Source organism: Balaenoptera physalus (assembly GCF_965194825.1).
Source record: "Balaenoptera physalus genome assembly, chromosome: 14".
In the NCBI taxonomy this organism is placed as follows: Eukaryota; Metazoa; Chordata; class Mammalia; order Artiodactyla; family Balaenopteridae; genus Balaenoptera; species Balaenoptera physalus.
In genome coordinates, this window is record NC_138893.1 from 31,753,478 (window position 1) to 31,781,073 (window position 27,596).

At 51.0% G+C, this 27,596-nt stretch overlaps 1 protein-coding gene across 1 annotated transcript in view; it reads right to left on the minus strand.

The window, feature by feature from the left end:
• DMBT1 (deleted in malignant brain tumors 1) overlaps positions 1-27,596 on the minus strand; it is a 109,275-nt gene that overhangs the window by 73,639 nt on the left and 8,040 nt on the right. Inside the window, exons 2-19 of the mRNA XM_082424981.1 lie at positions 25,902-25,964; positions 24,814-24,843; positions 22,796-22,825; positions 20,374-20,650; positions 18,247-18,276; positions 17,265-17,294; positions 16,375-16,416; positions 15,950-16,092; positions 15,422-15,642; positions 14,519-15,095; positions 13,886-13,915; positions 12,523-12,846; positions 11,362-11,388; positions 9,841-9,873; positions 4,672-4,995; positions 3,865-3,894; positions 3,232-3,261; positions 1,849-2,192 (exon numbers count right to left, since the gene is read on the minus strand). Of these exons, the coding sequence (XP_082281107.1) occupies positions 1,849-2,192; positions 3,232-3,261; positions 3,865-3,894; positions 4,672-4,995; positions 9,841-9,873; positions 11,362-11,388; positions 12,523-12,846; positions 13,886-13,915; positions 14,519-15,095; positions 15,422-15,642; positions 15,950-16,092; positions 16,375-16,416; positions 17,265-17,294; positions 18,247-18,276; positions 20,374-20,650; positions 22,796-22,825; positions 24,814-24,843; positions 25,902-25,964 (2,585 nt within the window). The remainder of the gene's footprint in view (positions 1-1,848; positions 2,193-3,231; positions 3,262-3,864; positions 3,895-4,671; positions 4,996-9,840; positions 9,874-11,361; positions 11,389-12,522; positions 12,847-13,885; positions 13,916-14,518; positions 15,096-15,421; positions 15,643-15,949; positions 16,093-16,374; positions 16,417-17,264; positions 17,295-18,246; positions 18,277-20,373; positions 20,651-22,795; positions 22,826-24,813; positions 24,844-25,901; positions 25,965-27,596) is intronic.

Below are 27,596 nucleotides of genomic sequence, written 5' to 3' on the forward strand. Positions count from 1 at the left end.
TCACTGCGCTCCTCCTCATTAGGCGGGACGCCCACACCCTTTCTCTGCCCTGCTTCTGTCTTAACAAACAGTTTCTCTGTGTGCTCTCCCACTTGTTGTTCTGCTATGTCTCTAATAATAAACTTTGTGCCTGTTTTTACAGTCTTTGCCTCCGTGAGAAATGCGTTTTCACTGGGGGCAAGAGCCAGGGGGTGTGGTGGCTAGGATTCCTGGTTTTCATCCAGGCTACCCAGGTTCAATTCCTGGGCAGGGAATCAAGATCTCGCTTCATGCCACCACTCACTGCTGCCTCTGTGAGATCAGCAAGAAGATCATTTGGGGGATTGCTCTCAACATGAAGGATTCTTTAACGGACACACGTTTGTAAGACTGCTACTCGGCCATGCTTCTAACACGGTCACAGTTGTCCATGGGATGACTGGGACAGCTATTTTCATCCAAAATGACCAGAGGAAACAATCTTTTTCTTCCACAGTCTCTCTGAATGAACACGGGCAGCAGGAGGTGACAGGAGACCAGAGGGGCCCTCCAGCCCAAGATGAGTGACAGCCATGGTCTTGGCGATTCAGCTGGTCACTGAAACGGATTCCAGAGTCCTCAGAGGGAAATCAGTCCCTAGGAGGGGTATGCTCTCCTCCTTCTATTTCTGGACACCCGAGAGGGTAGGATTCCAGAGAGGAGTCTTGGGGTGGGCTGCAGGGACTCACCTGGGGTAGTAGAACTGATCTGTGCAGCTGCAAGAAAGAGGAAACACGATCAGCCTCAGCACCCAGTATGTGCTGCAACAAACCCATCAGGTTCCTGAGAGAGAGATGCTGAGTGCCTGGCCCCTACCCTCCAGGGCGTGAGAAGGGCGGCCTGGGAGATGTCCAGGAGAGCTGAGTAGCAAACCTCAAACTCATCTATCAATCAGTCTCCACAATAAAAAAGGTTTTTGCGGAATTTGTTGTTACAACTTGTATTCACCCTTCTCTGCCCTGGTGGTCCACTAAGGAAGGTGCTACACCAGACCCAAGAAATTCAGGGACCAAGGTACATGGGTGATGCCTTCAGGGAAACTGCCCATCTTTCAGGGAAGTTCAGTGTGAGAGGAGCTCAGCACGAAGACCCCTTTTCTGGAGAAGACCACACTAAAATAGAAGCTCAATGACTTGGAAGCCAAGCTGAGCAGATGACACTGGCGGCCTCGTGGTGCCCACAGTTGTGGGAGTTCCAACAGCTGTGGGAACTGCTCTACAGGCAGCCAGACGGAGGGGTCCAGGCAGCCCTACATCGCTTATTTCCAACGTCAAGGTGATTATCTCTGTGTCTACATGACCGAGTGGACCCAAACCAGTCATCAGCCTCACAGCTTTTATGGGCCCACTGAGGCAGCAAGACTGAGGGGTCCAGTTCGAAGTCCAAATCCCGTGTGAGATCTGTCAGCCAGACCATAGGTGATGACAAGGCTGTGCCCGGCAGGCCACACAGGGGCCACTGCCCTGCACACGGCAGACCTGGTGCCCAGACAGTGCATCCCACTTCCCTGGAGGGGCTACCGTCCAGGGCTCAGCAACCAAACCCTGGGCCACCTGCAGTCCTAGGCCATGACCTCCATTCACAGACCTCCTGACAGAATTAGCCTCTTTTGCCTCTGGCTTGCACTGTGGCATGGAGAAAATGGCTTCAAGTCACTTTCAGTTTGCTTCTTTGTTCTAATTCACCAGCTACATGCCTGGCAGCTTGTCAGAAAGCTCATACTAATTCTTAGCAGAGAGACAGGGTGATTTAAGGAAGCGAGAAATGTAGAAAATGCTTTGAGAGGGGATCAGAGTGTCAGAAGGGAACCACACCCCCAGAGAGGGACACCCAGCTTATTTGAGACCAACCAGAGCAGACGACACTGGCGTCCTCACTGTGTCCACAGTTGTGTGTGTTCCAGCCACTGTGAGGGCAGCTCCACAGGTAGCTCTCGTGCCCCGAGCAGCGCACGTCGTCCAGGACGATGGGCCCTGAGCCCTGACCGTACCGGGCATATCCTGGGGCCGACGTGGCCCAGCCACAGCCCAGCTGCCTGCAGACCACGTTGGCGTCGTTGGTGTCCCAGCTGTCGTCACACACGGTGCCCCAGGAGCCTCGGTACAGGACCTCCACCCGGCCCTGACACCTGTCACCTCCATTCACCAGCCTCAGGGCCAAACCTGATTCAGTTCCTGGAAGGAGACGGGAAAATGCACTCTCCTGTGTCTTCCGGAGGAAGAGGTCCGGAGGACTCAACGAGATTCAGAATCCTTCCAGGGAAAGACTTCTGAGATCAAGCTAATGTTTTCCTTCCGGAGGACCTGACTGAGCCTGGCCATCATCGTTTATCCTCACGGGGCTGTTTGATAGAACCCTTGGCTGTGGACTGAGCTACGCATGTTCTCTGATGGGTTCCCCACAAGGCCCAGCAATTCAGTGGCTGATCCCAGCTTTGGGATGGAGGTGGGAAGAGGGGAAGCCCGCAGCCTGAGTCCCCAGGGACCACTGGGATGAACTTGAGCCCTTGCAGCTTCCCAGACCCTGCCAAGCAGCCACCTTCAGATGTTCACTCCCACATGGGAACCCACTCCATCAGGCCCAAGTGTATTCTGAAGACTACTTTTCACTGAGCACTCACTCATGGCATTTTCAAACCCCAAACTTAAGTTGACTCTTGAACAAGCCATGCACCCGCTGAAAATCATCAGAGCACATGGACATGATTAGGGAGAAGGCATCTATTGGTAGCACGCTGTTCAGAGTCCTTCCAGGGTTTGTCCGCTGAAGAGCTACAAAAAAACCAGACTCTCTCCCCTACTGGGATGTAGACCTGTGGCTGACAACTGCCCCTTGGCAGGAAGCAAGCTGACAGTGAAGTCCATAAACATAAGAAAATAGAGGTAAGAAAAGTGCAGGGGAAAAGCTCTACTGGAACTTCTGGATCCAGCTCTACCTGAAGACCGACCACCTCTTAGTTATGGAAGTCACTGCGGTCCCCTCTCCCACCCCCAACTCAAGAGAGTGTGAGTTGGGATCCTATCACTTGGCAACAAAAGCATTCTGAGTCATGTATGCCACAACTGGGAGGTGAAGGTTCTCCGTAACTCCGGCACGCGAAAGGAACCCTCCACATTAGATGAGGTGGTGAGCTCAGAGGCTCCAACCAAGAGTCAGGAACTGCACCCAGGCCTGATGACTGGAGCGTTACGGCAGGATCCACGTGATGCTTACCATAGGCAGGAGTTGCGGAAGTCCACCAACCTGAAGGGGAGACACAGCAGGATTAGAAAGAAGGTGTCTAGAGTCAAGGTCGGTCTAGTGCCCTGTCACTCACATCGGGGAAAGGAGGGTCTGAGAATCTCCACTGCCTGGGGGAGGAAGAGGCCTTTGCTGAAGGCTTGCCGTGAGCCAGATCATGCCCTCAAATGTCCACGGCATGGCGATGAGGCGCCACACTCCACAAGAGCAATTAGCTCGCTCTTCTGACTGAGTGCGCTCTGGGGAAAGTATCCCTTTTGGATTCCGCGGGGGGTGGGGGACCTGAAACAGCCCTGTTCTCCCCGCACACATAACTCTCGGTCTAGACAATGCTTTCGAGCAGAAATGACCCCAGGACAGGCCTCCCTGTCACCCAAAGCTCTGGGGAGACACTGTGTAGCCACCATGTCCTGAAATCGCTGAGCCAGACCCGAGGATCCTTGTGCTATGGCTGCTCTGGAAGCGTCTGCTCGCTCTATTATGACCAGGGCAGGTGCTGAGAGGTGGAAAACGTCCACTCGCCCCACCTGGGGCTCCTGGCTGGAGTCTGTGGAGGTGAGTGGGGAGGGAGGGGACACCCCGGAGTCAAGAGGCAACAGGACTCACCTGGCAGGAGCGTGGACTGGGGCCTGGCATCTGGGAGAGAGAGAAGGCAGATCAGACACCTTGCACAGAAGGGGCACGACACGGGCAAAGGGGGTCGACGCTGAGCAGGTGAGACGCTCGGTCCACGCCTGTGCCCTGCCACGCAGGGTGGGACCTCTGCCATCCTCACCCCCCAAAAATGCTCCTCTTGACAGGTCCAGGCAGCCCAGCATCCCTTATTTCCAATGTCAAGGTGATTAGCTCTGTGTCTACATGACCGAGTGGACCCAAACCAGTCATCAGCCTCACAGCTTTTATGGGCCCACTGAGGCAGCAAGACTGAGGGGTCCAGTTCGAAGTTCAAATCCCATGTGTGATCTGTCAGGCCCAACCGTCGGTGATCACAAGGCTTTGCCCGGAAGGCCACACAGGGGCCACTGCCCTGCACACGGCAGACCCGGTGCCCAGACAGTGCATCCCGGTTCCCTGGAGGGGCTACCGTCCAGGGCTCAGGAACCAAACCCTGGGCCACCTGCAGTCCTAGGCCATGACCTCCATTCACAGACCTCCTGACAGAACTAGCCTCTTTTGCCTCTGGCTTGCACTGTGGCATGGAGAAAATGGCTTCAAGTCACTTTCAGTTTGGTTCTTTGTTCTAATTCACCAGCTACATGCCTGGCAGCTTGTCAGAAAGCTCACACTAATTCTTAGCAGAGAGACAAAGTGATTTAAGGAAGCGAGAAATGTAAACATGCTTTAAAAGAGATTCAGAATGTCAGAAGGAAACGACACCCCCAGAGAGGGACACCCAGCGTGTTTGAGACCAACCTGAGCAGACGACACTGGCGTCCTCGCTGTGTCCACAGTTGTGTGTGTTCCAGGGGTTGTGAGGGCAGCTCCACAGGTAGTTCTCGTGCCCCGAGCAACCCACGTCGTCCAGGACGATGGGCCCTGAGCCCTGACCGTACCGGGCATTTCCTGGGGCCGACGTGGCCCAGCCACAGCCCAGCTGCCTGCAGACCACGTTGGCGTCGTTGGTGTCCCAGCTGTCGTCACACACGGTGCCCCAGGAGCCTCGGTACAGGACCTCCACCCGGCCCTGACACCTGTCACCTCCATTCACCAGCCTCAGGGCCAAACCTGATTCAGTTCCTGGAAGGAGACGGGAAAATGCACTCTCTTGTGTCTTCCAAAGGAAGAGGTCCGGAGGACTCAACGAGATTCAGAATCCTTCCAGGGAAAGACTTGTGAGATCAAGCTAATGTTTTCCTTCCAGAGGACCTGACTGAGCCTGGCCATCATCGTTTATCCTCACGGGGCTGTTTGATAGAACCCTTGGCTGTGGACTGAGCTACGCATGTTCTCTGATGGGTTCCCCACAAGGCCCAGCAATTCAGTGGCTGATCCCAGCTTTGGGATGGAGGTGGGAAGAGGGGAAGCCCACAGCCTGAATCCCCAGGGACCACTGGGATGAACTTGAGCCCCTGCAGCAGGAGACCATCAGAGACAGCTTCCCAGACCTTGCCAAAGGGCCACCTTCAGATGTTCACTCCCACATGGGAACCCACTCCATCAGGCCCAAGTGTATTCTGAAGACTACTTTTCACTGAGCACTCACTCATGGCATTTTCAAACCCCAAACTTCAGCTGACTCTTGAACAAGCCATGCACCCGCTGAAAATCATCAGAGCACATGGACATGATTAGGGAGAAGGCATCTGTTGGTAGCAGGCTGTTCAGAGTCCTTCCAGGGCTTGTCCGCTGAAGAGCTACAAAAAAACCAGACTCTCTCCCCTCCTGGGCTGTAGACCTGTGGCTGACAACTGCCCCTTGGCAGGAAGAAAGCTGACAGTGAAGTCCATAAACATAAGACAATAGAGGCAAGAAAAGTGCAGGGGAAAAGCTCTACTGGAACTTCTGGATCCAGCCCTACCTGAAGACCGACCACCTCTTAGTTATGGAAGTCACTGCGGCCCCCTCTCCCACCCCCAACTCAAGAGAGTGTGAGTTGGGATCCTATCACTTGTCAAGAAAAGCATTCTGAGTCATGTATGCCACAACTGGGAGGTGAAGGTTCTCCATAACTCCGGCACGCGAAAGGAACCCTCCACATTAGATGAGGTGGTGAGCTCAGAGGCTCCAACCAAGAGTCAGGAACTGCACCCAGGCCTGATGACTGCAGCGTTACGGCAGGATCCAAGTGATGCTTACCATAGGAAGGAGTTGCGGAAGTCCACCAACCTGAAGGGGAGACACAGCAGGATTAGAAAGACGGTGTCTAGAGTCAAGGTCAGTCTAGTGCCCTGTCACTCACATCGGGGAAAGGAGGGTCTGAGAATCTCCACTGCCTGGGGGAGGAAGAGGCCTTTGCTGAAGGCTTGCCGTGAGCCAGAGCATGCCCTCAAATGTCCACGGCATGGCGATGAGGCGCCACACTCCACAAGAGCAATTAGCTCGCTCTCCTGACTGAGTGCTCTCTGGGGAAAGTATCCCTTTTGGATTTCGCGGGGGGTGGGGGACCTGAAACAGCCCTGTTCTCCCCGCACACGTAACTCTCGGTCTAGACAATGCTTTCGAGCAGAAATGACCCCAGGACAGGCCTCCCTGTCACCCAAAGCTCTGGGGAGACACTGTGTAGCCACAATGTCCTGAAATCGCTGAGCCAGACCCGAGGATCCTTGTGCCATGGCTCCTCTGGAAGCGTCTGCTCGCTCTAGAGTGACCAGGGCAGGTGCTGAGAGGTGGAAAACGTCCCCTCGCCCCACCTGGGGCTCCTGGCTGGAGTCTGTGGAGGTGAGTGGGGAGGGAGGGGACACCCCGGAGTCAAGAGGCAGCAGGACTCACCTGGCAGGAGCGTGGACTGGGGCCTGGCACCTGGGAGACAGAGAAGGCAGATCAGACACCTTGCACAGAAGGGGCACGACACGGGCAAAGGGGAACGACGCTGAGCAGGTGAGAGGACTCATTCTCATTCTATGAGGCCACCATCACCCTGATACCAAAACCAGACAAAGACACCACGAAAAAAGAAAATTACAGACCAATATCACTGATGAATATAGATGTAAAAATCCTCAACAAAATACTAGCAAACAGAATCCAACAACACATTAAAAAGATCATACACCACGATCAAGTGGGATTTATCCCAGGGCTGCAAGGATTCTTCAATATACGCAAATCAATCAATGTGATACACCATATTAACAAACTGAAGAATAAAAACCATATGATCTTCTCAATAGATGCAGAAAAAGCTTTTGACAAAATTCAACACCCATTTATGATAAAAACTCTCCAGAAAGTGGGCATAGAGGGAACCTACCTCAACATAATAAAGGCCATATATGACAAACCCACTGCAAACATCATTCTCAATGGTGAAAAACTGAAAGCATTTCCTCTAAGATCAGGAATGAGACAAGGATGTCCACTCTCACCACTATTACTCAACATAGTTCTGGAAGTCCTAGCCATGGCAATCAGAGAAGAAAAAGAAATAAAAGGAATACAAATTGGAAAAGAAGAGGTAAAACTGTCACTGTTTGCAGATGACATGATACTATACATAGAGAATCCTAAAACTGCCACCAGAAAACTGCTAGAGCTAATTAATGAATATGGTAAAGTTGCAGGATACAAAATTAATGCACAGAAATCTCTGGCATTCCTATACACTAATGATGAAAAATCTGAAAGAGAAATTATGGAAACACTCCCATTTACCATTGCAACAAAAAGAATAAAATACCTAGGAATAAACCTACCTAGGGAGACAAAAGACCTGTATGCAGAAAACTATAAGACACTGATGAAAGAAATTAAAGATGATACCAACAGATGGAGAGACATGCCATGTTCTTGGATTGGAAGAATCAACATTGTGAAAATGACTATACTACCCAAAGCGACCTACAGATTCAATGCAATCCCTATCAAATTACCAATGGCATTTTTTATGGAGCTAGAACAAATCATCTTAAAATTTGTATGGAGACACAAAAGACCCCGAATAGCCAAAGCAGTCTTGAGGGAAAAAAACGGAGCTGGAGGAATCAGACTCCCTGACTTCAGACTATACTACAAAGCTACAGTAATCAAGACAATATGGTACTGGCACAAAAACAGAAACATAGGTCAATGGAACAAGATAGAAAGCCCAGAGATAAACCCACGCACCTATGGTCAACTAATCTATGAGAAAGGAGGCAAAGATATACAATGGAGAAAAGACAGTCTCTTCAATAAGTGGTGCTGGGAAAACTGGACAGCTACATGGAAAAGAATGAAATTAGAATACTCCCTAACACCGTACACAAAAATAAACTCAAAATGGATTAGAGACCTAAATGTAAGACTGGACACTATAAAACTCTTAGAGCAAAACATAGGAAGAACACTCTTTGACATAAATCACAGCGAGATCTTTCTTGATCCACCTCCTAGAGTAATGGAAATAAAAACAAAAATAAACAAATGGGACCTAATGAAACTTCAAAGCTTTTGCACAGCAAAGGAAACCATAAACAAGACGAAAAGACAACCCTCAGAATGGGAGAAAATATTTGCAAACGAATCAACGGACAAAGGATTAATCTCCAAAATATATAAACAGCTCATGCAGCTCAATATTAAAGAAACAAACACCCCAATCCAAAAAGGGGCAGAAGACCTAAATAGACATTTCTCCAAAGAAGACATACAGACGGCCACGAAGCACATGAAAAGATGCTCAACATCACTAATTATTAGAGAAATGCAAATCAAAACTACAATGAGGTATCACCTCACACCAGTTAGAATGGGCATCATCAGAAAATCTACAAACAACAAATGCTGGAGAGGGTGAGGAGAAAAGGGAACCCTCTTGCACTGTTGGTGGGAATGTAAATTGATACAGCCACTATGGAGAACAATATGGAGGTTCCTTAAAAAACTAAAAATAGAATTACCATATGACCCAGCAATCCCACTACTGGGCATTTACCCAGAGAAAACAATAATTCAAAAAGACACATTCACCCGAATGTTCATTGCAGCACTATTTACAATAGCCAGGTCATGGAAGCAACCTAAATGCCCATCAACAGACGAATGGATAAAGAAGTGGTGGTACATGTATACAATGGAATATTACTCAGCCATAAAAAGGAACGAAACTGAGTCATTTGTTGAGACGTGGATGGATCTAGAGACTGTCATACAGAGTGAAGTAAGTCAGAAAGAGAAAAACAAATATCGTATATTAACGCATGTATGTGGAACCTAGAAAAATGGTACAGATGAGCCGGTTTGCAGGGCAGAAGTTGAGACACAGATGTAGAGAACGGACATATGGACACCAAGGGGGGAAAACTGCGGTGAACTGGGGATGGTGGTGTGCTGAATTGGGCGATTGGGATTGACATGTGTATAAAATTGATGCCTAATAAGAACATGCAGTATAAAACAAACAAACAAACAAACAAACAAAAATATTCTTCATCGCAGGGGCATTTATTTAAAACGATGGGAAGAGAAGACAATGACAAGGAAAAGTAGCCATATCATTTCTTAAGAACAATGGAAACCTACTGAACTATATCCATATCATGAGGTAAAAAATACTTGTAAAAGCATGCTTATTTGGGAAATTATCCATTTATTCTTTATCCCCCTTCTTTCTCCCAAAGCTTTGGAGATACTCCAAGAAATAAAAGCCATGAGGTCTATTTTTTTGAGAATCACTTATCTCATTCACAAAAAGGAAGGGGAAGGCGATCTCCTTAGTTAAAACAAAAGTCATCTACCGAGCAGGGGAGAATGAGGCTGAGAGTGTGCAAGGTCCATGCTGGCTGCGGGTGAGGGCAGGGGCAGGACGTGGTGGGGCAGCCTGGGTGGGCTGTGTGTGCAGGTTGAGGTGGGCTATGCATGTGTCGGCATTAGCTGCATAGACAGCCACACCTGGGGACAGGAAACCCATGCCCTGTGGGTCAGGTGGAAAAACGTGACACTTACTTTCCGTGGCTGGAGTTGATGGACGCCACCAATCTAGAAAGAAAATGAAGTGATTTTAGGATATTGCTGAATAATTTTTTAATTCCATGTTGTCAGTTTGATTGAGAAAGTCAATCGTTTTCCTTGCTGCAGGACTTCTCAGAGCCTTGACCATCCCACCTGCACTGAGACTGGCCAAATGGGCTGGAGTACACAGCACTTCCCACCTTCTTTGGCACCAGATATTATCACTATGGCAATGAGGCAGGAGAAAGATGGGCTCCAGGCTAGAAATTTACAGCTGGCCTCCTGTTCACACTTCCTGGGGTGAGAAGAAGATGGACTCCAGGCCAGACATTCATTACCAACCCCCTGTTTACATTTCCTGAGGCAAGAGACAAACGGGCTCTGGACTACATATTTATGACCAGACTCCTATCTATATTTCGAGATCTGCACTTCAATATAAGAAACAACAACAGGAATGGGGTAGATAAACGAACACTGGTCACCTTTATGGCAGGGACAGAGAGGGGGCTAAACCCTGTTAAAAGATCAAGAGGTCATACATTTCCCATCCTTGGGGCAAGGGAAACATTGCACATGCACAGAAAGGCTCTTTGGGGGTCAAAAAGGAGGGGGCGCCACCCCATAATATGTGATGCTAAGGCCGTCCCATAGGCCTCTGGGCTGGAATGCATCTTGGAAAAAAGTTGCGCAAGCATGTGGGGAGGGTCCTAGGGCAGGGCAGGTGTGGAAAAAGAAGCCAGATAATTGGCCAAAGGTAAACAAAGACCCGGAAGAGCTGCCCTATGTAAGTGACTTAACCGCCTCTTCACTGCGCTCCTCCTCATTAGGCGGGACGCCCACACCCTTTCTCTGCCCTGCTTCTGTCTTAACAAACAGTTTCTCTGTGTGCTCTCCCACTTGTTGTTCTGCTATGTCTCTAATAATAAACTTTGTGCCTGTTTTTACAGTCTTTGCCTCCGTGAGAAATGCGTTTTCACTGGGGGCAAGAGCCAGGGGGTGTGGTGGCTAGGATTCCTGGTTTTCATCCAGGCTACCCAGGTTCAATTCCTGGGCAGGGAATCAAGATCTCGCTTCATGCCACCACTCACTGCTGCCTCTGTGAGATCAGCAAGAAGATCATTTGGGGGATTGCTCTCAACATGAAGGATTCTTTAACGGACACACGTTTGTAAGACTGCTACTCGGCCATGCTTCTAACACGGTCACAGTTGTCCATGGGATGACTGGGACAGCTATTTTCATCCAAAATGACCAGAGGAAACAATCTTTTTCTTCCACAGTCTCTCTGAATGAACACGGGCAGCAGGAGGTGACAGGAGACCAGAGGGGCCCTCCAGCCCAAGATGAGTGACAGCCATGGTCTTGGCGATTCAGCTGGTCACTGAAACGGATTCCAGAGTCCTCAGAGGGAAATCAGTCCCTAGGAGGGGTATGCTCTCCTCCTTCTATTTCTGGACACCCGAGAGGGTAGGATTCCAGAGAGGAGTCTTGGGGTGGGCTGCAGGGACTCACCTGGGGTAGTAGAACTGATCTGTGCAGCTGCAAGAAAGAGGAAACACGATCAGCCTCAGCACCCAGTATGTGCTGCAACAAACCCATCAGGTTCCTGAGAGAGAGATGCTGAGTGCCTGGCCCCTACCCTCCAGGGCGTGAGAAGGGCGGCCTGGGAGATGTCCAGGAGAGCTGAGTAGCAAACCTCAAACTCATCTATCAATCAGTCTCCACAATAAAAAAGGTTTTTGCGGAATTTGTTGTTACAACTTGTATTCACCCTTCTCTGCCCTGGTGGTCCACTAAGGAAGGTGCTACACCAGACCCAAGAAATTCAGGGACCAAGGTACATGGGTGATGCCTTCAGGGAAACTGCCCATCTTTCAGGGAAGTTCAGTGTGAGAGGAGCTCAGCACGAAGACCCCTTTTCTGGAGAAGACCACACTAAAATAGAAGCTCAATGACTTGGAAGCCAAGCTGAGCAGATGACACTGGCGGCCTCGTGGTGCCCACAGTTGTGGGAGTTCCAACAGCTGTGGGAACTGCTCTACAGGCAGCCAGACGGAGGGGTCCAGGCAGCCCTACATCGCTTATTTCCAACGTCAAGGTGATTATCTCTGTGTCTACATGACCGAGTGGACCCAAACCAGTCATCAGCCTCACAGCTTTTATGGGCCCACTGAGGCAGCAAGACTGAGGGGTCCAGTTCGAAGTCCAAATCCCGTGTGAGATCTGTCAACCAGACCATAGGTGATGACAAGGCTGTGCCCGGCAGGCCACACAGGGGCCACTGCCCTGCACACGGCAGACCTGGTGCCCAGACAGTGCATCCCACTTCCCTGGAGGGGCTACCGTCCAGGGCTCAGCAACCAAACCCTGGGCCACCTGCAGTCCTAGGCCATGACCTCCATTCACAGACCTCCTGACAGAATTAGCCTCTTTTGCCTCTGGCTTGCACTGTGGCATGGAGAAAATGGCTTCAAGTCACTTTCAGTTTGCTTCTTTGTTCTAATTCACCAGCTACATGCCTGGCAGCTTGTCAGAAAGCTCATACTAATTCTTAGCAGAGAGACAGGGTGATTTAAGGAAGCGAGAAATGTAGAAAATGCTTTGAGAGGGGATCAGAGTGTCAGAAGGGAACCACACCCCCAGAGAGGGACACCCAGCTTATTTGAGACCAACCTGAGCAGACGACACTGGCGTCCTCACTGTGTCCACAGTTGTGTGTGTTCCAGCCACTGTGAGGGCAGCTCCACAGGTAGCTCTCGTGCCCCGAGCAGCGCACGTCGTCCAGGACGATGGGCCCTGAGCCCTGACCGTACCGGGCATATCCTGGGGCCGACGTGGCCCAGCCACAGCCCAGCTGCCTGCAGACCACGTTGGCGTCGTTGGTGTCCCAGCTGTCGTCACACACGGTGCCCCAGGAGCCTCGGTACAGGACCTCCACCCGGCCCTGACACCTGTCACCTCCATTCACCAGCCTCAGGGCCAAACCTGATTCAGTTCCTGGAAGGAGACGGGAAAATGCACTCTCCTGTGTCTTCCGGAGGAAGAGGTCCGGAGGACTCAACGAGATTCAGAATCCTTCCAGGGAAAGACTTCTGAGATCAAGCTAATGTTTTCCTTCCGGAGGACCTGACTGAGCCTGGCCATCATCGTTTATCCTCACGGGGCTGTTTGATAGAACCCTTGGCTGTGGACTGAGCTACGCATGTTCTCTGATGGGTTCCCCACAAGGCCCAGCAATTCAGTGGCTGATCCCAGCTTTGGGATGGAGGTGGGAAGAGGGGAAGCCTGCAGCCTGAGTCCCCAGGGACCACTGGGATGAACTTGAGCCCTTGCAGCTTCCCAGACCCCGCCAAGCAGCCACCTTCAGATGTTCACTCCCACATGGGAACCCACTCCATCAGGCCCAAGTGTATTCTGAAGACTACTTTTCACTGAGCACTCACTCATGGCATTTTCAAACCCCAAACTTCAGCTGACTCTTGAACAAGCCATGCACCCGCTGAAAATCATCAGAGCACATGGACATGATTAGGGAGAAGGCATCTATTGGTAGCACGCTGTTCAGAGTCCTTCCAGGGTTTGTCCGCTGAAGAGCTACAAAAAAACCAGACTCTCTCCCCTACTGGGATGTAGACCTGTGGCTGACAACTGCCCCTTGGCAGGAAGCAAGCTGACAGTGAAGTCCATAAACATAAGAAAATAGAGGTAAGAAAAGTGCAGGGGAAAAGCTCTACTGGAACTTCTGGATCCAGCTCTACCTGAAGACCGACCACCTCTTAGTTATGGAAGTCACTGCGGTCCCCTCTCCCACCCCCAACTCAAGAGAGTGTGAGTTGGGATCCTATCACTTGGCAACAAAAGCATTCTGAGTCATGTATGCCACAACTGGGAGGTGAAGGTTCTCCGTAACTCCGGCACGCGAAAGGAACCCTCCACATTAGATGAGGTGGTGAGCTCAGAGGCTCCAACCAAGAGTCAGGAACTGCACCCAGGCCTGATGACTGGAGCGTTACGGCAGGATCCACGTGATGCTTACCATAGGCAGGAGTTGCGGAAGTCCACCAACCTGAAGGGGAGACACAGCAGGATTAGAAAGACGGTGTCTAGAGTTAAGGTCGGTCTAGTGCCCTGTCACTCACATCGGGGAAAGGAGGGTCTGAGAATCTCCACTGCCTGGGGGAGGAAGAGGCCTTTGCTGAAGGCTTGCCGTGAGCCAGAGCATGCTCTCAAATGTCCACGGCATGGCGATGAGGCGCCACACTCCACAAGAGCAATTAGCTCGCTCTCCTGACTGAGTGCTCTCTGGGGAAAGTATCCCTTTTGGATTCCGCGGGGGGTGGGGGACCTGAAACAGCCCTGTTCTCCCCGCACACGTAACTCTCGGTCTAGACAATGCTTTCGAGCAGAAATGACCCCAGGACAGGCCTCCCTGTCACCCAAAGCTCTGGGGAGACACTGTGTAGCCACAATGTCCTGAAATCGCTGAGCCAGACCATAGGATCCTTGTGCCATGGCTCCTCTGGAAGCGTCTGCTCGCTCTAGAGTGACCAGGGCAGGTGCTGAGAGGTGGAAAACGTCCCCTCGCCCCACCTGGGGCTCCTGGCTGGAGTCTGTGGAGGTGAGTGGGGAGGGAGGGGACACCCCGGAGTCAAGAGGCAGCAGGACTCACCTGGCAGGAGCGTGGACTGGGGCCTGTCACCTGGGAGAGAGAGAAGGCAGATCAGACACGTTGCACAGAAGGGGCACGACACGGGCAAAGGGGGACGACGCTGAGCAGGTGAGACGCTCGGTCCACGCCTGTGCCCTGCCACGCAGGGTGGGACCTCTGCCATCCTCACCCCGCAAAGATGCTCCTCCTGACAGGTCCAGGCAGCCCAGCATCCCTTATTTCCAATGTCAAGGTGATTAGCTCTGTGTCTACATGACCGAGTGGACCCAAACCAGTCATCAGCCTCACAGCTTTTATGGGCCCACTGAGGCAGCAAGACTGAGGGTTCGAAGTTCAAATCCCATGTGTGATCTGTCAGGCCTGACCGTAGGTGATGACAAGGCTGTGCCCGGCAGGCCACACAGTGGCCACTGCCCTGCACACGGCAGACTCGGTGCCCAGACAGTGCATCCCGGTTCCCTGGAGGGGCTACCGTCCAGGGCTCAGGAACCAAACCCTGGGCCACCTGCAGTCCTAGGCCATGACCTCCATTCACAGACCTCCTGACAGAACTAGCCTCTTTTGCCTCTGGCTTGCACTGTGGCATGGAGAAAATGGCTTCAAGTCACTTTCAGTTTGGTTCTTTGTTCTAATTCACCAGCTACATGCCCGGCAGCTTGTCAGACAGCTCATACTAATTCTTAGCAGAGAGACAAAGTGATTTAAGGAAGCGAGAAATGTAAACATGCTTAGAAGTGATTCAGAATGTCAGAAGGAAACGGCACCCCCAGAGAGGGACACCCAGCTTATTTGAGACCAACCTGAGCAGACGACACTGGCGTCTTCCCTGTGTCCACAGTTGTGTGTGTTCCAGCCACTGTGAGGGCAGCTCCAAAGGTAGCTCTCGTGCCCCGAGCAACCCACGTCGTCCAGGACGATCGGCCCTGAGCCCTGACCGTACTGGGCATTTCCTGGGGCCGACGTGGCCCAGCCACAGCCCAGCTGCCTGCAGACCACGTTGGCGTCGTTGGTGTCCCAGCTGTCGTCACACACGGTGCCCCAGGAGCCTTGGTACAGCACCTCCACCCGGCCCTGACACCTGTCACCTCCATTCACCAGCCTCAGGGCCAAATCCAATTCGGTCCCTAGAGGGCAGCACAAGGACACCGCCTCATGTCTCTCCTGAGGTCACAGGCCTAAGGCCGGTTCCAGACTCAGGGGACTTCCTGCCGTTGACTCTCCCCTGGGCAGGAATCACCTTTCTTTTATGCCCAGGAGTTAATCTTCACCACAGGGAAAGGAGCAGAGATTCCTATTGTGCCCAAGTCTCAAGATGCTCAAATGCAGAGACGCAGCCCATCAGTCCAAGATGAGGCGAGCACGAAGGTAACCCCAACCCACCCAGGATACACCCAGGCTAGAGCGCCATGGTCGCAGGAGGAAGACCAAGACCATTCGCCTGTTGGTAGCTTGTTGTCTCCCGGGTAGTTCTCCGTGCGTTCTGGCCGCGCCCCTGGAGGTGACGGGACCGGGGCAGACAGAAGCAGTTCAGGCATTTTACACCCCACTCCTCCGGCTGGACGGCCATCCACGGCCTGAGAGACCGGGAGAGGTACCAGCAGGGTGGAGAGGCGTCCAGGGCCTACACTGACCGCCTGGAGGAAGATCTTTGCTGAGCCTCTGGACCCGATCCCACTGGACACAGCTCACAAGCCCACTAAGATCGGACCTCAGACCTGGCCTCCAGAGACTCTTGCTTCACTCACAGGCACAAGGATATGGACGGCCACACCCTGAACCTGCTCCTGTCACATCCAAACCCCCAGTTTATCCAGAAGCAGAAAGTAAGCCCCAGGGAGGTGGACAGGAATATTTACCTGTTGGTGACGGAGCAGGTGAGGATAAGGTCTGCCAGGAGGCTGGAAGTGGCAACAAAGGGAAAGGTCAGAGTTAGACAGCACAGGAAGGAAGCCTTGGGAAAACTTTTACGCAGCATGATGACACCAGTTCCACATCTGGATCCTGCCACTTGCTACCTGTGTTTGCTGCGCAAGCCTCCTGCTCAGCTAGCTCCTCTGGGACAATGGCCCTGTCTGAGGTCAACCGGCTCCCTCCACCTCTCTAAGCCTGGCATGTTCTCCTTCCCGTGAGAAAACCTTTGCCACCTCCCTTCCATGAGCCATGTCTGCACTGGCACATCTGAGGGGTTGTCCAGAGGCAGAAGCGGACAGAAAAGTCAGGGGGTGAAGCTGGAGCCAATCATGGCCCCTGGCACCCAGAGCACTGCAGTCCCTTATGACCCAGCGTCTCCTGGGCACTGTCCCTGCCACGTCCAGACGCAGGTGTGGCCCTGTTGGATCTGAGATGTGGCCCGGAGTGAGAGATGCAGGTACTCCTCCCTGTTCTCATGTCCCATCAACAGAAGGTCAGTAATCATCAACCTTCCTTCTCCCACAAAACTCTCCTCAGCCGGGATGTAACAGGGCCTAGGGCGGTGGAACACATTCCTGGTTCTCTGAACCTGCAGGTGACAATCTCTGGGACAGTATCAAGGACAGGATGTGACAACTCAGATGGATCAATGGGAAGACGGGAGTGTTGGAAACCCCATGTCTAGATGAGAAGAACCAGCTGGGAGACTGAGCAAGGGAGGAGACAATGTGTCCCCCCAGGTTCTGCAAAGTACAGTGATTCCCCCCGAGGGGAGAAGAATGGGGGATGGGCAGGGAGTAAAGGGACATCCCGAGGAAGGTCGCCTGAGACTCACTGGGCCAGGCAGTGGACTGGGGCCGAGCAGCTGCGAGAAAGACAAGGAAAGTCAGACACAAAGCACACAGGGGCCCCACTGGGATCCCAGGTGGAAGAAACTCAGCCTTCACACGTTGCTGATGCTTTTCTCAGGGCCTCTGCGTGGAGAGTGTGTGCCCACCATCGACGACTCAGTCCACTGGGGCTTCTCGTTCTGTCTCACTTCCTGTGCCTGACTGCCTGGACCTGAGGGCTTACTTTCCTGAATATGAAAGTCCCTGGCATGCCTGCGACCGGCCACCAGTGCGACCGGCCACCGGAGCTACCGCCTTAACTCCCTGTGGGAGCAGCAAGGGTGAGCCCCAGCGGTTAGGGTAGGACCCCAAGGCCACCAGCCCAGCTGCAATGAGGGTGAGGCTCAGCCAGGCGCCCCAGAGTTTCTGCCTGGCGTCCGGCTCCTGCCCCAGTGTCCTAGCAGGCTCGTTGCCACTCCACACAGCCACCCCCTCCCGTACCCCTCCGCCTTCTCAACTGTGTTCACCGCACTCGCACGTGCACCTTTTACACTGGAACTCTGTTGACTGAGTCGGCTATGAGAGGACCCCAGTCGGTAAGCCATCAAGCGCACCTTTCCCTTTTGGTAACAGCATCCCCTAGGCTCCGCCGGGGGTGCGGGACCTGAAACAGCCCTGTTCTCCAGCACACGTAACTCTCGGTCTACACAATGCTTTCGAGCAGAAATGACCCCAGGACAGGCCTCCCTGTCACCCAAAGCTCTGGGGAGACACTGTGTAGCCACAATGTCCTGAAATCGCTGAGCCAGACCCGAGGATCCTTGTGCTATGGTCCCTCTGGAAGTGTCTGCTCGCTCTAGGGTGACCAGGGCAGGTACTGAGAGGTGGAAAACGTCCACTCGCCCCACCTGGGGCACCTGCTTGGAGTCTGTGGAGGTGAGCGGGGAGGGAGGGGACACCCCGGAGTCAAGAGGCAGCAGGGCTCACCTGGCAGGAGCGTAGACTGGGGCCGGGAAGCTGGGAGAGAGAGAAGGCAGATCAGACACCTTGCACAGAAGGGGCACAACAGGGGCAAAGGGGGATGAGGATGACACAAGGACACCGCTTCATGTCTCTCTTGAGGTCACAGGTCTAAGGCAGGTTCCAGACTCACACCATTTCTAATGGCCACAGTTCCCCGGGCAGGGGGTCACTTTGAACATGGCCATGAGTTAACCTTCATCACAGGGAAAAGAACAGAGACTTTCCTTCCCCAAGCCCAGGCTGCCAGAACCTCAGGCTCTACTGGCTGACCTCCCAGCTCTTCTACTCGGGGTACCCCCAGGGGGGTTTACGGGACCTCTGATGTCCACAGGCTGAAAGGTCATGGTTCCTGTATAGTGAAAAGAAATCAGTGTGGCCTCATATGGGCTCAGGAAAGGGCACAGACAAGGTGGCCCCCTCAACGGGTATGCAGCTGCCTCTGCAGGCTGTGCAGCCAGAGACCCAAGACCCTAGCCTGACCAGAGGTCAGCATGCATTGGTGAGGACCACATGGTGGGCTCTGAGCATGGGCAATAAGACCCTCTTGGAGACAGAACACCAAGCTCCATCTTGGAGCTCCTTGGAGATGCCTCTGCAGGTTGATTCCTCCCCTCTCTCAGAGTCAAGGTCCATGGAAGAGATACCTTTTCAGGCCTGAGGCCTTGTTCAGAAGTCCCCACCCTTGAAAGCTGAGCACCTCCATCTCTTACACTTTCTGCCCCTCTTCTGGATCAGAGATGGACCTCTGGGTGCAGTAAGGTAATGAGCCCACAGGGATCCCACATAACAAACTTTACCTTCTGCTGCACTTGCTGTTGAGGGTTCCTCCGTGACAAACAAAGCTACAGAGTGGAGAGAAGGAAAGGTCATTTGATGTTGGCTCTCCTCCGGGAGGGTTGACCCTCTGCACCTTGGCTCAGAAAAGGGGCTGGATGCAAAGATCTGGAAGCCCTGCCCACTGCCCAAAGGCTGTCTTCCTTGTGAAGCAGAACCCATCTCTCTGTCACTCTGTCAGCCCTCATTCAATGCTGGAGGCCACCAGGGACATTCTTGGTTCCAGACATTCACCACCTCCTATGCTTCCACAATATCCATCCAAAATATCACCCTTTGATGAACAGCCCAAATCTATCCACAAGATTAAACTTCAAATACCAACTGCCTATTTCTATGGCTCAAACGTAGTCTCAAATGACAATACCTACCATCACTGAGATATTCCTGAATGTGGTCCCAACTAGGAGGAAAGGCAGTTTCCAAAGATGCAGCCCCAAATGTCAAAATAACCTCCTCCAAAGTGACTGCTCGGACAGACACGCTCTCTTGGGGAACACATTCTCATGTGACAGCTGCACTGTCATGGTCGCATCCTGTGCACAGTGACATGTATGTACACACAGCAGTCCACACAGTAAATGCCAGAGGTTGCTCTAAAGATGGATAATTTGACTAGAAGCTCCCCTTTGGGGCACACAAGACGGGTGGCATCCTTAGAGGCTTCTTTGTGGATTAAAGGACCCATTGGTGCTAGAAGACCCACCAGCACTCTGAGCATAAAGGAGAAATGTTGGGATTTTCCGGGTTAAGTCAGGGAGAATTTCTCTTCTTCACTGAGGCTGTAAATATCCTTCATTTGTCATTTAATCACCGATAAAGAGAACATATTGGTTACTGCTTAGTTTGCTTTTGCTATAGATTTAAGTTTTAAAGACCAAAACTCCCCAATCCTTCTTCCTCGCATTTAAAAGGATGAGAAGGTACCACTTAGGAAGGTGTTTGGTCATCCCAGGCCAGGGATGGTTGCGATGCTGTTCACAGGATCATGCGCCCCGGGGGATGGCACCAGCAAGCTCAGGCAAGTCGCCTGCCCTCTCTGAACCTCCATTTCTTTATCTGTGAGAAGGGACAGTGACACCTGCCCCCTAACATCAAATAAGAGTAGAGCAGGTAAACTGCAGAGTGTTCCGGGTATGTGTCACGACACTGAGGACCTCGGGAGCCCTGTCTTCAGGGTGGCACAGGTGACAGTGCCAGTGACGTCTGCGCTACCTGAGCGCCCGACTCCAGCGTGCTCCCCGTGGCCACGTTCACGGTCGCACCACCCGCTGTGGGGCAGCTGGGCGGGGCAGGGGTTGCTCCCTTCCCAAACAGTGCACGGTGCCCACGAGAACGTCCCCTGAGCCCTGACCAGGGTGGGTCCCAGGGTGGGTCCCACCCAGGGCCGGCAGTGAATGGCCACAGCCGAGCTGTGGGCAAACAACGTCTGCATGCCGGGCGTCGCAGCTGTCGTCACACACGGTGTCCCAGCAGCTTTGGTACAGGAGCTCCACCTGGCCCTGACACCGGTCACCTCCGTTGCCCGGCCACCCTGCGTGGACATGGTGGAAAGCCCTTGCCGTCACGCTCTCTGCCGCCCCAGCTTTCACGAGCCGGCACCCTCTGCCCTCCCTCCTCTGTCCCCTCTCCTGGACCGACGTTTGTCCTCTCTCAGGACCTTATACATGGCGGCTCCCCCAGCGCCGTCTCAGCCCTCTTCTCTTCCCCACCTGGAGGGCCTCATGTACTCTGAGAGCTTTCCAAGAAGGAGACCCCCAATTCCATCTCTCCAGGCCTGATCAGCCCTGACCAGCCCAGCCCCAAGCTCTGGACCAGCGTTTTCAAATGGGCTCCTAGATCCCATCCCCTGCCCCGGCCGACCCCGGCCCACACTGAACACAGGCTCTTTCCTCCATCTGAACCAGCAGTGTCATCACATTCCACGTTAACTGCGTCGGAAATGTGGGCGTAATATTTGATTCCTCCTTCTCCCCACCCCTTATACCCAGCCTGTCACCAAGGTCGTCTTTCCGTTTTTACTCCACCGCCATTTTGCGAGGTTAGGTCTTCCTTCTCTTGAACCTGGCCTTCCCCAGGGGCCTGCCTGTTCATCTCCCTGCCCCTGCCCTTCCCGTCTCGAATCCATCCACACCCACTGATTCAATCAGCATTCCTGAGGTGCCTACTAAGTGCCAGTTCCTGTGCTGAGCTGATGCATCTGTCTCCCCCAGACCACCTCAAGTTTTATCTTTATATAAAGTACAGACATGTGCAAGTCACGTTTCTGTTCCAAATGCCTCGATGTACTCTGCACTCCCATCAGGGTCAAGCCCAAGATGGCACATGTCCAAGAGTGGGCCTCAAGCTACCTTTTGAGCCTCCTGTGAGGGGCTTAGAGAGCCTGATTCTCACCAGAAGGATGACCATGACTGGGGAGTCAGTGGGCACCGTGTTCCTGCCTGACATGATCCTGTAGAATCACCCACGCTGATGACACAAGAACAGGTAGCAGGTGTTGAGGGATCCAGCAGCGTCCTGACAACAGGAGCCTTGTCAGTGGTTAGTCTGAGGTTATGAGAAATTTTTGGTCGGGGAGTGATCAGAGAGGTTAGCATGGGATGGAAGAGAAAGGGGCAGGTGGCGCCCATGGTTGTTGTCAGGGTAGGGGTCAGGGAAAGAGGGAGGAAAGGCCAAATGGACTATCTGTTGGGTTTTCCCAAGGTGCATTCTGGGCTCCCTTAGCCCCTCCTGCTGTCCCCTTCTGGTCACTCCTGTGAAAGGTCCCTGCAGAAGAGATCTCAGCCTCGGCCTGTGCCTTGCTGGAGGTCAGTCACCAGAAAGCTGTCCCTCAAGTCCCTCCCAGGCCACTTCTGGACTCTCAGGGCATGCTCTGAAAGGGCAGGGATTGGCCTCAAAACAGCTAAGACCCAATGGCAGGATCAGCTGCCCCAAGTGAGCACACGAAGGACCCTGACGTATCAAATTTGGTGCAAAGTGTGCGTATTCTCACTGAGCAGAGGAGAAGAGATGACACATTTAGAAAGAATCCTGGACAGAGGCAAAGGCACCTGTTCTGGGATCAAATCTCTGCCCGGCCACTGACCCACCATGTGACCTTAGACACAGAACTTGACAAGTTACCTTACAATGCCCCGGTTTCCCCATCTGCACAAGGAAGGTGATTATACTACTTACCTTGAAGTGTTGTTGGAAAGATTTCATGATAATAGCACTTACTATGTGCATTAGTTGAGCACTTATTATGTGCCAGCCAGTCTTTTAAATGCTTTTTTATATATTAACTCATTTGGTGTATGAAAATAATTTTGTGCAGGGTACAAAGCAAATGCTTGGGAGATGTTAGCTATCTTTGATAGAACTGACATTCATGGTGAGAAGAGGCACTGATTTTTTTTTCACCTCTCTCTCTTGACACCAAGCTGAAGGTAATCTCATGCAATGAATAACTGAGAGGTAGAGAGAAGAAGGAAGGAGAATGACAGATGAAACTGGCTGAGTATGTGTCTGGGACACGCAAAGTATCTCTGAACCCCTTGACCCCTCCCGCTCCATCCCTGCATTCTAAAGGGCAGGCACTTGCTCTGTGGCCAAGACTGCACTCAGCCTCAAGGAACCCTGGCCGACCCAGCCAGCGAGCAAAACCCCGGGGAAGACAAATAAAGAAAAAATATCTTACCATCATCTGTGGTGTGGAGAAGCCACGGATCTAGAAAGAAGTCAAATTCATCTTAGGCGATTCTGCTGTTTGTAAATGATCTACAGTCACAGAAACTGGCTTGAAGTTCACCTCACAACAATGCCACGGGGTGCTGTGGTTCAATGTTGGGTTTCTGTGCCTGCAGCATTCTTGCTGAAAGTGTTTGGGGTTTTGCAATAGACCTTTAAAACAAGTGCGTTGGATATGGGGTGTTCAGTAATATTAGATGTAATAAAGTACATGTCTCCTTACGAGGCCCTCTAACACTAGTTATAGGCCCAGGATGTGATCTATGCTCAGGAGGCACCCAGCTTATTTCATGCTCTCAGGTACTATCTTTTCTGCCATACAGAATGCATCTATCTCAGTGAAGTTTAAGGATTTCGTGGATGGGAGCCTTGTCTGAGCCCTCTCCACGGACGAAGGGGAGGATGTCCGGCCTAAGGGGATGGCACGGAGGGGCAGGGGTGGCACAAAGTGGAGACCGTGCCCGACTGCTCATTGCTTGATGTGTCAGTTTGAGACGTGACCAAGAATGAGCATCCGGGAGATGTGCTCATGGATACGTCTCTGAATTTGCCTCCATCATCTCCACGCAGATTTAGACGACGACTTAGAAAGCAGACAAGAACCGAGTCTGACTGCAGCAGAAAGCAGACAAGAACCGAGTCTGACTGCAGCTGCCCACACACCTGCTCTTCAGCCAGTTGCCCCAAAAGACAAACGGTGTTCTACCACCAATGGCAGGTGACACTTCCAAACTTTGTTGATCAGAAGCCATTTTTTTCTAGAGCTTCAGAAAATGTATCAAAGGCACAGTTTGGAGAATGGGACCTAGAGATAACCTCCCATCAGCACACTACGCTGGTAAGCTACACGATATAAGGATGGCTAAGCATGGGGAGGGGGGAGTATCTGACTGCAGGGGGAGGGCAGCTACTGTCAACCTAAGTCTGTACCTATTCCCTCAAGTTCCTGGCAACAGTGCCAATGACTAACAGAAAAACACTCTTCCTTTCTCCTCCGTCTGGCTAACGCCACCATCAGCCCCGGACCTCAGTTCACCTGTGACTTCCTCGGGGCTGCTCTCTCTGATGGCTTGAGCATGCCTCTCTTGCTCTGGACCTCTTGCTGCAGCACCTATCACAGCTGTAATTGTAACTGTGTGCTCAGAGATTAATGTCTATCTTTCCATTAGACCCTGAGTCCCTGCAGGGACTTCTCCTGTTTAGAAGGATCCTGGTAGGACCTCTTCTGGCCAAATGAGGTGGCACGGATGTCGAAGCCGTTGTGAAAGATGTGTAAAAGTTCAATGTCAGCAATTCACTTATGGAAAAGTCTTTACATCAACAAGTCAGACTTACGATGTAGCCAATAACCATTTGGGAAAATGTTAAAAACCTGCATTTACTTGACATTAAGCAAAATACAGACATTAAGAAAAAATAAGTTTAAAAAGGTAGCCCTTCAAATATATACACGTATCTTCTGTCGCTTGCTTTGGAAATTTTTAGCAAAGTCCCATAATTACATTGTAAACATGAAAACTTAATTCAGTCCTGGGCCATGCAGCATGCTTGCTCAGAGTGTGGTCTGCAGACCATCCTTATTTTCGGTTATATAAAAATGCAGATTCCTGAGCCCCACCCCAGACCAGCCAAATCCGAGTGTCTGGAGTGGGGAGGTGAACTCTAAGGACCTGCATTCTGCCAAATATCCTAGTTGATTCTGATGTGCACTGAAGTTTGAGGCAAAGGCAAATTAAAACTGAAGAAGAACCTAATTGTATAACCACATGGTCCATTTATGCTGTAGCTGAAAGAAGTTTCTATTGCCCTTGTATTTCCATACAGGACACAAATCATATTCTTATGCAACCCTCATACCATTCATTAAAGTCCAGTGAGGCAGTGTTTATTCTTTTTGATATAAATAACTGTATAGAAGGATAAATAAATTTTAAACCAAATACAGGATGCTGTTTTCAAAGTACTTACCACGTGTTCTGGGAAGATCTGATTCAGAAACTATAAAGGAATAAAAGAAAAATCAGACGCACGCATGTTTCATGCACAGGGAACCCTAACCAAGAAATCCACCTTTGAGCCATTGCTTTTCTTATAGTTGACTCTGAACTAAAGATGTAACAACTGCATGTAACTCAACAGCAACAAATCTGGAATCTGGTTTTGAAATTTAATTCAAATCGAAAAGGTTTCTTGAGGCTCTAGTGCAACGAGAGGTCTAGGCTTGCTTCTAAAATGCCTCAAAAGTCCACACTTGTGTCGTCTCTTCTCCTCCTTCACACACACCCAAGGGTGCTGATTTTTAAAAGCTTAATCATGGCAGAAGATTTTGTACATTTTCTAACCTGGGGACCTGGGGTCACATTCAAGAGTTTTACATGTGTCATCTTAGTTAATCCTCATACAACCCCTAGGGAAACTGAGGCTCGGGTAGGTGACCCAAATCAACTGACTAGTAAGTGACAGGGGCAGGATTTGTACTCAGACAGTTGCTCTTAACCATTTCACTATTCTGCCTCCCAGTATATATATTTTTAACGTTTGTATTATTGGGCCCAAATCATGGTCTGCGGTTTTGCACAGGACTAGATGCGTGCACAGGACTAGAATAAAAGAGGAATTAGGGAGCAGAAGAAGTTAGCCTTTAAAGCATTGACTGAGGCAGGGGTATTCATTATTTCCCCAAGACCTGTTAACAATTCTAGAAAAGAAGAGAAATGTGATTCTATCCAGAGAGGCTCAGTTAGAAGCTGCTGTCCCTGTCTGCCCCTGCTGCCCTGCTGTCTGTAACCCCTGCTGGACACCCAGTGGGGCAGTCTGGGGGACAGAGACCTTAGGAAAGAAGTGTGTTTGGACAGAGACTTGCATGGAAACTTGGGGCCTGTCTTATGGTCAGTATGGAACCTCACAAGGAAGGAGCTAAGGGTCCAAGTGGACCCCTTCAGAGGACCTGTCCTACATCTAAAACCCAGCAGGACTCTCTGCAGCAGTCCCTCCTGGGTTCTTGGGGGTGGCCTTGGGCACCACAATCGCCCAGCTCCCGAGTTTGATAGAGTTACCAGAGCTGAGTGTCTGTGTCTCCCGAAAAGCAGTTTCTCTGGTGTCGCTCACTGTTGATGTTGCTGAAAATACAAGGAAAAATAGCCAAATGAGAGGTCTTCCGAAAACAAGAATTAAATCCGGACCCACCCTCCCACCCGCTAATTCAAGCAGGGGAGAACGTTGCATTACTCTTTGCTTTGGAGGGTAGCTGGACCCATCATTCATTAATTGATTCACTCAGGGAATATGGACCAGTCTCTGACCGCACAGGGGACACAGGACAGTAGGGATCCATCACAGAGGGTAAGGTGTAGTCCTCTGGAGCTCAGAGGCCACCTGGCAGCCAGACTTGCTAACCGGTGACTCTCCATCTTGGCCAATGAGGAACACAGTGGAACAGGAATGGGAATCTCAAAAGAAGCAATTCCTGGGCTTGGGAGAAGGGCAGGAGGAATCCAGAGAGGAGAGGAGATTTCAACAGGCTTAGAAGAAGACAAAGACATACATCAGGAAAAAACAGGGTGGAAGTCGAGTTGCCAGATGAAACACAGGATGCCCAGTTAAATTTGAATTTCAGATAAACAATGAATACTGCTTTAATATAAGTATGTCCACAATATTACATGGGATATATGTATACTTAAGAAAAAAAATTTATCTGAAATTCGAATTTAACTGGGTGCATTGTATTGTTATTTACAATATCCGGCTACTCTAGATGAAAGGCATCCCATAGGTGGCAGTAGACAAGAAGTTGTCTTAACTACCCTATATGTAACCCCCTAGCCAGATCCACTGAGGCTCTCCATCCTCTCTGTAAACCTACTGAACACTAGGGCTGGTATGCTAATATCTAGTACACTTGGCATCTTTCACTCCAACCAAGCTGTGTGATCGATTAAAGGCAGGTGTGAGTCCTAAACCTGTTTATGCTGGTTGTACCTGGCATTAGATTAAATTAAATATTAAGTAAATTGATCAAATATGGGTACAAAAAGAAAGATGTCTTTAAAAAAAAATAAGGCTGAATGCTTTGGAAATAAAATAAAATCAAGTTGCTAAAAGAAAGCAAGTGGGTTAAACAGCAAAAAGTAGAAGGATATGTAAAGCAATAGAACTTCTGCCCTCATACTGCTTCGCAAATGTCTTTCATTTCATGCTCTACTTTAGAGAAACTAAAATTAGAAATTATAGATAATGCCAGATGGGCGTAGTTTATATAAGAAACACATTGCAGAATTGCAGAAGATCCCTACTGAGAGAGAAGCCTACAGCAACAAATTGGCAAATCAAAGTGTGTTTATATGTTTTAAGATAAAATGAAACATTTAAAATGTGTCTGTATCCTATTTTACGATTTCCCCATTTTAAACAACATTTTTGAAAAACCAACCAACTACCAGACCCAGTCACGTTAGAAAAGGGTTCCTTTAGAACAACGGCTCTTAAAACGGTTCCATGAATCCGCAGCACCAGTCAGCATGCGGGAATTTGTACAAAATGCAAATCTTTAGGCCTCCCCCAGACTTAAGCATTTACCCTGGAGGTGGTGCCCAACAATATGCGTTTTTAACAGGCATTCGAGGTGATTCTGATACACACTAAGGTTTGAAAACCGCTCGCTGTCCTGCAGCAAGAGCGTTTCCACACAGTGAGAGCGAATAATTCATTCCACAATCATTTACTGGCACCTCCTGCGCGCTAGACTCCAG